Source organism: Mastomys coucha, unplaced genomic scaffold (assembly GCF_008632895.1).
Source record: "Mastomys coucha isolate ucsf_1 unplaced genomic scaffold, UCSF_Mcou_1 pScaffold22, whole genome shotgun sequence".
In the NCBI taxonomy this organism is placed as follows: Eukaryota; Metazoa; Chordata; class Mammalia; order Rodentia; family Muridae; genus Mastomys; species Mastomys coucha.
Window position 1 is genome coordinate 248,770,166 of NW_022196905.1, and position 8,250 is coordinate 248,778,415.

Consider the following 8,250-nt stretch of genomic DNA (forward strand, 5'->3'; position numbering starts at 1 on the left):
CAGTTTTTATCACAATTGCTCTGTAGTACAGCTTAAGGTCCGGGATTGCGATTCCACCAGAGGTTCCTCTATTGTAGAGAATAGTTTTGGCTATCCTGAGTTTTTTTGGTGTTCCAGATGAATTTGCAAATTGATCTTTCTAAGTCTGTGAAGAATTGAGTTGGAATTTTGATGCGGATTGCATTGAATCTGTAGAATACCTTCGGTAAGATGGCCATTTTTACTATATTAATCCTGCCAATCCACGAGCATGGGAGATCTTTTCATCTTCTGAGATCTTCTTCAATTTCCTTCTTCAGAGACTTGACGTTCTTGTCAAACAGATCTTTTACTTGCTTAGTTAGAGTTACACTGAGATATTTTATATTATTTGTAACTATTGTGAAGGGTGTTGTTTCCCTAATTTCTTTCTCTATCTGTTTATCCTTTATGTAGAGGAAGGCCTCTGATTTGCTTGAGTTAATTTTATATCCGGCTACTTTGCTGAAGTTGTTTATCAGGTCTAAGAGCTCTCTGGTGGAATTTTGGGGGTCACTTAAATATACTATCATATCATCAGCAAATAGTGATAATTTGACTTCTTCCTTTCAAGTTCGTATCCCTTTGATCTCCTTTTGTTGTCTAATTGCTCTGGCTAGGACTTCAAGTACAATGTTGAAAAGGTAGGGAGAGAGTGGCAGCCTTGTCTTGTCCTGATTTTAGTGGGATTGCTTCAAATTTTTCTCCATTTAGTTTTATGTTGGCTACTGGTTTGCTGCATATTGCTTTAACTATGTTTAAGTATGGGCCTTGAATTCCTGAGCCATTTACCTCAAGCTAGCTCCCAAAGTCATCACATTCAGGAAACCCAATGGGACTGCTTTCTGTTCTGTTTTCTCCCCCACCCTTCAGCTCACTCCCTTCAGCCATAGTGCATTCCTACCAACTGCTCCCTGATCAGAAGCACGGGGAAGGACTCTGGGAAGGACTTAGCTTCCTTACACAGATTTAAGTTTCCTTCTTACCAGGACTAAGGAAAGAGAAAGCTAGATACGAATGTATGCAGTAGCTCCTGAACTTTAGCAAATGCAGGTTGCAGGTCATCCCAAAGACACTGAGTCAGGCAGCCTGGGAAAGCCATGGGGTTGGTTTTATGAGTCCCAGTACTTCCTCTTTATCACTTATATTTCTCACTAGCAAACAAAATAGTCATTTCATTATGACATTTTTACACAAATGTGTGTGTGTGTGTGTGTGTGTGTTTGGCTGTGCCTTGTTCTAATTCCCCATCTCCAACTGTCCTGTCTGTCTCCATTCACCCAATCCTGCTGTTCCCCGTCCTCTCCCCAGAGAGTCTCCCCTCTGCTTTCTTCTTGTGACCATGTATGTGCATGTGTGTATTACATGTTAAATTTAGATTCAACGTATGAGAAAAAGCATGCAATAGTTTGCATTTCTTTCTTTCCATTATCCTGCCTTATTCCCCATCCCCACTCCTTAGATCTTTACTTCATGGCACAAAGGCCTCCTGCTCCTTATATGGCACGCATATGCATACATACATACACACACACATATATACTTACATATAAATCAAGACTCTGCATATAAGAGGAAGTATGATTCTTGTCTTTCTATGCGTCTGGCTTAATTCACTTAACCCGATGCTCTCCCACTGGCGAGCACTTCTTGAGAAAGACTGGATTGATGTTTCTTGTTTCATGTTTCATGTTTCCTCCTGCTGCTTTGTCTCCCACAGAGGAAGAAGGAGGAATTAAATGCCCATGAGGAGCTGAAAAACAGGACAGGACAGGAAATTAACATTTGTTGGATCCCTGTCCTATGCCACACATTTTATACACATGACCTTGCCCTTCACCAAGGAGCAAGTCGGGGGGTGTGGGGGGGGGTTGAGTCAGTTATCAAAGATGACCCAGCTGGTAACATAAGAGATTTGATCCTTGAACTGAGACAGTCCCAGCAGCAAGGCCTCGGGGTGCTGAGGTCCAAGAAGCCTTCCTGCTATCAGCTTCTGAGCCAATTATCTTTCTGACCAGGTCATCACCTTGGAACCCTTCCACACCATCAGCATGAAGCCTAAAGAAGTCTGTAAAATAGAGATTACCTTTGCCCCCAAGAAGCGAGTCCCTCCTTTCTCTGAGGAAGTCTTCATGGAATGGATGGGCCTACTGCGTCCCCTCTTCCTCCTCAGTGGCTGTTGTCAGGCTCTGGAGATTTCCCTGGACCAAGAGCATCTTCCCTTTGGTCCCGTTGTGTATCAGACTCAAGCCACACGGCGCATTCTCATAATGAACACAGGCGACGTGGGTGCAAGGTAGGACCGTCAGCAGTGTCTCCCACCAGATGCTGTAGCAGACAGCTGCATCTCCTCACTTCAAATGAAACATCACGGTGGCAGCTGCTACCATGATGGCACAAAGGAGAATATTGGTGCGTGCCTGATATATACCCATCATACAGTTCACCCAATGATCTCAACAGTAACTCTACTCAGCAGCTAATACTATAATATAGTCTCTGTGATTGAGATACTAAGGCAGGAGGATTTTAAGATGCATAGTGATACCCTGTCTTTAAATAAATAAATAAATAAATAAACAAACAAATAAACAAACAGAATTAAGGCCAAGCATAGTGGTGGTACACATTCTATAATTCCAGCGCTTGGGGACTAGGAAGTGGAAGTGGAGAGATTAAGAGTTCAAGGCAGCTCTGGCTCTGTCTGTTCAAGGCCAGGTGAGTCTGGATTATAGGAAACCTTGTTAAAGGGGATGGGGGTTGCTAAGGATGTAGCTCAGTGGTAATGCAAATAGGTAGCATGCGTAGGCCCTGGGTTTAATTTCTAGCATAAAAAAAAAAGAAAGGAAGGAAGGAAGGAAGGAAGGAAGGGGAGGGGGGGATGGGGAAGAAGAGAGAGAAAGAGAAAGGAAAAATTGGGACGAAGTGTGCTCCGTAGACATCATTCCTATCAGATAGAATTAGAAAAAAAAAAACAGTAGACCAATTCTCAATCTGTTTTAGTATGAATGCAATATAGAGTAAAAACAAATAAGTAAAAAACAAATTTAAAAAGTATTGAGTAACTATCCCCCAAATTACATATGTAGCAACAAGGAAGCATGGGTGCAAGTTTGGGCAGGCTTATGAGGAACCAACCCCGTCTCTAGGAGAGGTGCTTTAGCCACCTCACTTCATGGGTGTAGTGAGATCTTCACAGAAGAGGATCAGAGATACCAAGAAAAAAGAACCCAGGCTCTTTCCTTTTGCTGCTCATGAATCAACATGGCTGTCCAGGCTACCCACTGCACACCCCAGGGCTCCTCACCATACACACTCAGTATTACAACACCAAAAGGGATATTATATGGTAGCCCTGTCTTGGAAATACTAAGTGTATACCAATCATTCTCTGCGTTCTGCCCATTGCCACCAAGAACAGGCATAACTCTCACATGAAGGGCTTGTCACCAACCTCCTGGATCTAAACAGGCAGTGTGAAGTTGTGGTCAAGGCTATTGTCTCAAAAGACTATGCTCCCTCATCCAGCCACTTGCTAGGTATACAGTCTTGGAAACGCATATGTATGTGTTCATACATACATTCCCTAGCTTGTCATTCATGGATGATACGTGCAGCCACTCCCTCCCCCCCCCCCCCCCCGCTGCCCCCCGTTGTCTTAGTCAGGGTTTCTGATCCTGCACAAAACATCATGACCAAGAAGCAAGTTGGGGAGGAAAGGGTTTATTAGCTTACACTTCCACATTGCTTGCTTCCCCTGGCTTGCTCAGCTTGCTTTTGTATAGAACCAGCCCAGGGATGGCACCACCCACAATGGGCCCTCCCACCCTTGATCACTAATTGAGAAAATGCCTTACAGCTAGATCTCATGGAGGCACTTCCTCAAGGGAGTTCCTTTCTCTGTGATAACTCCAGCTTGTGTCAAGTTGACACACAAAGCCAGCCAGTACACTCCTGTTCAACTCTAAGAGGGAACAGAAATTCCTTACCCAGAGAGTGATCCCTAACCCACCTTATGGTCCCTAACCCACCTGTCCTCTGGCAGAACTTCCTACATCCTTGGGAGCAGTCAAAACAAGGACTGTGTTGTCAAAAGTCCCAGTGAGGTTTTTTATTTGTTTTTGTTTTGTTGTTTTCTCTTAGTTTTTGTTTGTTTGTCTGATTGGTTGGTTGGTTTGGTTTGGGTTTTGCATACCCTTAGAATATTAACACACTATCTCTCTTGTCTTCTTTTCCCTTGAAAAAGGTTTAAATGGGATGTCAAGAAACTCAAGCCCCTCTTCTCCATTAGCCCTGAAGAAGGCTACATCACCTCAGGCACAGAGGTTGCTCTAGAAGTAACCTATCACCCCACTGAGATAGGGAAGGAGAGTCTCTATAAAAACATTCTCTGCTTCATCCAAGGAGGGAACCCTCTGTGCCTCACTGTGTCTGGAACCTGCGTGGGACCACCTATGGTCAAAGAGGCAAGTAGGCATTGCCTGGAGATGGACCAAAGGCAGGAGTAAGCCCAAGAGAATTCAGTCCTCAACACCTACATCAAAACTTCGATCCTGCTCCTCCCTGCCACAAGGACTTTGCATATGCCATACCCACTACTTGAATAATCTTTCTTCCCTCTTGGGTTACTTCATCCATGTTCTTTCTTCGACTTTTGATTCAAGCATTATATCCTCAAGGAGGCTATCTAGATCAAATTCTGTTATAAGACTGTTGGCGGGGACTAGAGCATAACTCAGTCAGTGAGTGCTTGCCACGTGAGCATTCTTTTCCTTCTTGTGGAGCAGGAGGACTTTGAGTCTTGAGTAGAAGGATGACACTTTTTGGTTTGCACCTCAGTGGAATCAAACCAGATGTTGACAGGTGTCTGCAGAAAAGAGATCAGTTAGAAACACTTCCCCTAGATGAGAGGAGAGATGACGGTGACTTGGATGGCACGGTTGGCACAAGAGAGAGCAGGAGGTGACTGTTGTACCACTCATGAATTCAGCTGTGCTGGCTGGCCAAGGGGCTTCAGGGACCCACCTGTCTCCATCCCCACAGTGTTGGAGTTGCAGGTATACGCACTGCCACACCGGCATGCCTGGATGCTAGGTTGAACTCAGGTCCTCATTTCTGTACCAAAACGATTTATTTGATTGATGTGGTATGTGTAACCACTACACAGTGCAATTGTGTGCAGCTATAAGGAAAAGGGAAGCCATGACATTTTCAGAAAAATGTATGCAACTCTACCGGAAATGAGGATTGAAATACCTATAAATATTTTTGACTGAATGGGGAAGGGAAATTGTCCATTGGAATTCACTATAGGAAGCACTTAAAACCTCTCTCTCTCTCTCTCTACACACACACACACACACACACACACACACACACACACACTGTAGCTCTGGACCCTGAAGACAGTTCAGGGGAGATGACATGGAAGGTGATTTTCCTGCTTCCTTCAGGTGGTGAACTTCAACTGCCAAGTGCGTTCCAGGCACATACAGACTATCCTGCTCTCAAACCGTTCCAACCAGACCTGGAACTTGCACCCCATCTTTGAGGGGGAGCACTGGGAAGGACCTGAGTTCATCACCTTGGAGGCCCATCAGCAAAACAAGCCCTATGAGATCACCTACAAGCCCCGAACCATGAATCTGGAGAACCGCAAGCACCAGGTAAGCTGAGGCCTCCCCGCCTGCTTTCTAGCATAGGGGAGACAAAGAGCTGGGTGGATTATGGTCATTGTGGATTATGGAGAGCCATGACAGTTGCCAGGCAGTGGCCTGCCCCCTATGCCTACATTTCTCTTAGAATCCTGGGGCACGGCTCTGAAAAGAAGCCCTAGGACTAAGCACCGAGCAATTCATATTCGGTTTATGTGCATCAGTAGCATGATAGTAGCTGTAATAAAAATCAGAAGAGAGCTAATGTCATGGCTCAGCCCGTAAATGTGTCCACCACCAAGCCTTATCACTAAGGTTCAATCCCCAAGACCAACAGGTTGTAAGGAGAGAACTGACTCTCATAAATTGTCCTCTTATTTCCATACATGCAATGCCATATGTGTGTGTGCACATAGAGAGAGAGGGAGAGGAAAAGAGAGAAATGCATAGAGAGGGAGAGGAAAAGAGAGAAATGTATACATATATATATGTATATATATATACACACACACACATTCATGCATACATGCATACATATATACATGCATACATACAGAATGAATGAATGAATGGATGGATGGATGAATGAATGAAATGTAATTTAAGGACTGGAGAGATAGCTCAAGAGTTAAGAGTACTTGCTATGCTTACAGAAGACCTGGGCTCAGTTCCCAATATCTACACTGAGTGGCTCACAACCATCTGTAATTCCAGTTTCAGGGGGATCCAATGCCCTCTCTGGCCTCTAATAGGCCTTACACTCCTATGCACACACCCACACACAGACACAAAAATAAAAATGAATCTTTTCGAAATCTAATTTTAAAATTTAGAAAAGAAAAGCAGCCAGTCTTTTCTCTAATCAGCAAATGGTATTCTCTTCAGTCTTCACTATGTGTCCAATACAGTGAGCTTCGGTTTCTGTGAGAGACCCTGTCTTAAAGGAATAACATGAAAAGCAATCAAGAAAGATACCCAGTGTCCTCTTCTGGACTCCTGTAGTTACACACAGGTGTACTCATCTACATACCCATGTGTACAACACACACACACACACACACACACACACACACCACATACACACCAAAATTTAAGACATTTTAAAGTAGAAGTGTTAGGCTTACTTGCATCCTCCAAGTCAGGTAGATGTCTATTAATAAAGGGTCTACTATGTCATTCTTATTTGTCACTTCTTCTTCCAAGGGCACCCTCTTTTTCCCACTCCCGGATGGGACTGGCTGGCTATATGCCCTGCATGGGACTGCCGAACTCCCCAAAGCTGTTGCCAATATCTACCGTGAGGTTCCATGTAAGACTCCCTATACTGAGCTCCTGCCAATCAGCAACTGGCTGAACAAGCCCCAGAGGTGAGAGTATGGGGTGAGCAGTGAAGGAGTAGGGGAGCAAATGCCTTCCACCATCCAGCTTGGTCCTTCACCTACAAAGAATGTCAGATTGGGGGAGTCAGAGACACAGTCCTCAGTGTAGCCAAGTGTCTCATGAACACACAAACCCTGTCTTCTTGCTCAGTGTTGATTCTCACAGATCCTATATCTGATAGACCCTAGAGCACTGCCTCACACAAAATAAATGCCCAATAAATAATAGTTCTGATGGTCCTAATGGTCAACACCTTTGTTGTTGTTGAGTGTCTTATAGCCCAATCTACTAGCCAGAGAACAGGGTCCTTCAAATTGTGTTTGCAGTAGGAGATAGAAAGGAATACAGGGACTAAAAGAGATCAAGGGCAAGTAGCCTCGTCCTTTCCTTCCAAAGAGAAGAGACTAGAGAGGCCACCTGCTTGGCATAGTAGACTAAAGCTCAGATCTAAGTCTGCTCCCTGGTTTTGCCAGTAGCTATGCATGTTGTCTGAGCATGTTATCTTTCTTCTTTGGGCCTCTATTTCCTCTTCCAGAAATCAGAGGTGTTAATGGCGCAAACTTCCTATAGACATTGTGTCAGCTGGATATCTGTAAATAACATAGAGATGGACTACTGGGTACCTGGCTCAATAAATGACAGTTGCTGTCATTCTTGGTGACAGGACAAAGACTGGAACCACAAACCCATACAATCTTCATGAGAGGAAAAGTAGACACAGCCCCTTTCCCTCCTGTCTTTTGACAGTTGCTTCTCTCAGTGAATCTTGTCATTTCTCATTGCCTCTCTCCTCTCCTGTATTACTCCAGATTCCGGGTCATTGTGGAAATATTGAAGCCAGAGAAGACGGACCCAAGTGTCACTCTGAAGGGCCTTGATTACATTGATGTTCTGTCTGGCTCCAAGAAAGACTACAAGCTGAACTTCTTTTCCTACAAGGAGGGACTATACACTGCGAAGGTATTGTCACATCAAAGGCTCCCCCCAAAACATGGAAGTTTGGCCCTGGGGTGTTAGAAAACAGCAGATGCTTTCCTCCAGGCACAGTGCCTATGCCCCATAGTGTTCACTATGTGCTTGCTACCTAATATCCATTCATTTGTTTAGGTATCCATTGAGCACATAGCCATGTTCTTTTTTTTTTTTAACTTTTATTGCATTATGATGAGAAAAGTTACATGATTTCAATTTATCTGAA

The 8,250-nt window shown here is 44.1% G+C and overlaps 1 protein-coding gene across 4 annotated transcripts in view; it reads left to right on the forward strand.

Annotated features, from left to right (window-relative positions):
* Positions 1–8,250, forward strand: part of Hydin (HYDIN axonemal central pair apparatus protein) — a 421,354-nt gene that overhangs the window by 400,930 nt on the left and 12,174 nt on the right. For all 4 annotated transcript variants that reach the window (XM_031341421.1, XM_031341424.1, XM_031341423.1 and 1 more), the window contains 5 exons: positions 2,037–2,314; positions 4,265–4,484; positions 5,472–5,684; positions 6,876–7,039; positions 7,862–8,012. In XM_031341421.1, coding sequence (XP_031197281.1) covers positions 2,037–2,314; positions 4,265–4,484; positions 5,472–5,684; positions 6,876–7,039; positions 7,862–8,012 — 1,026 coding nt within the window. The remainder of the gene's footprint in view (positions 1–2,036; positions 2,315–4,264; positions 4,485–5,471; positions 5,685–6,875; positions 7,040–7,861; positions 8,013–8,250) is intronic.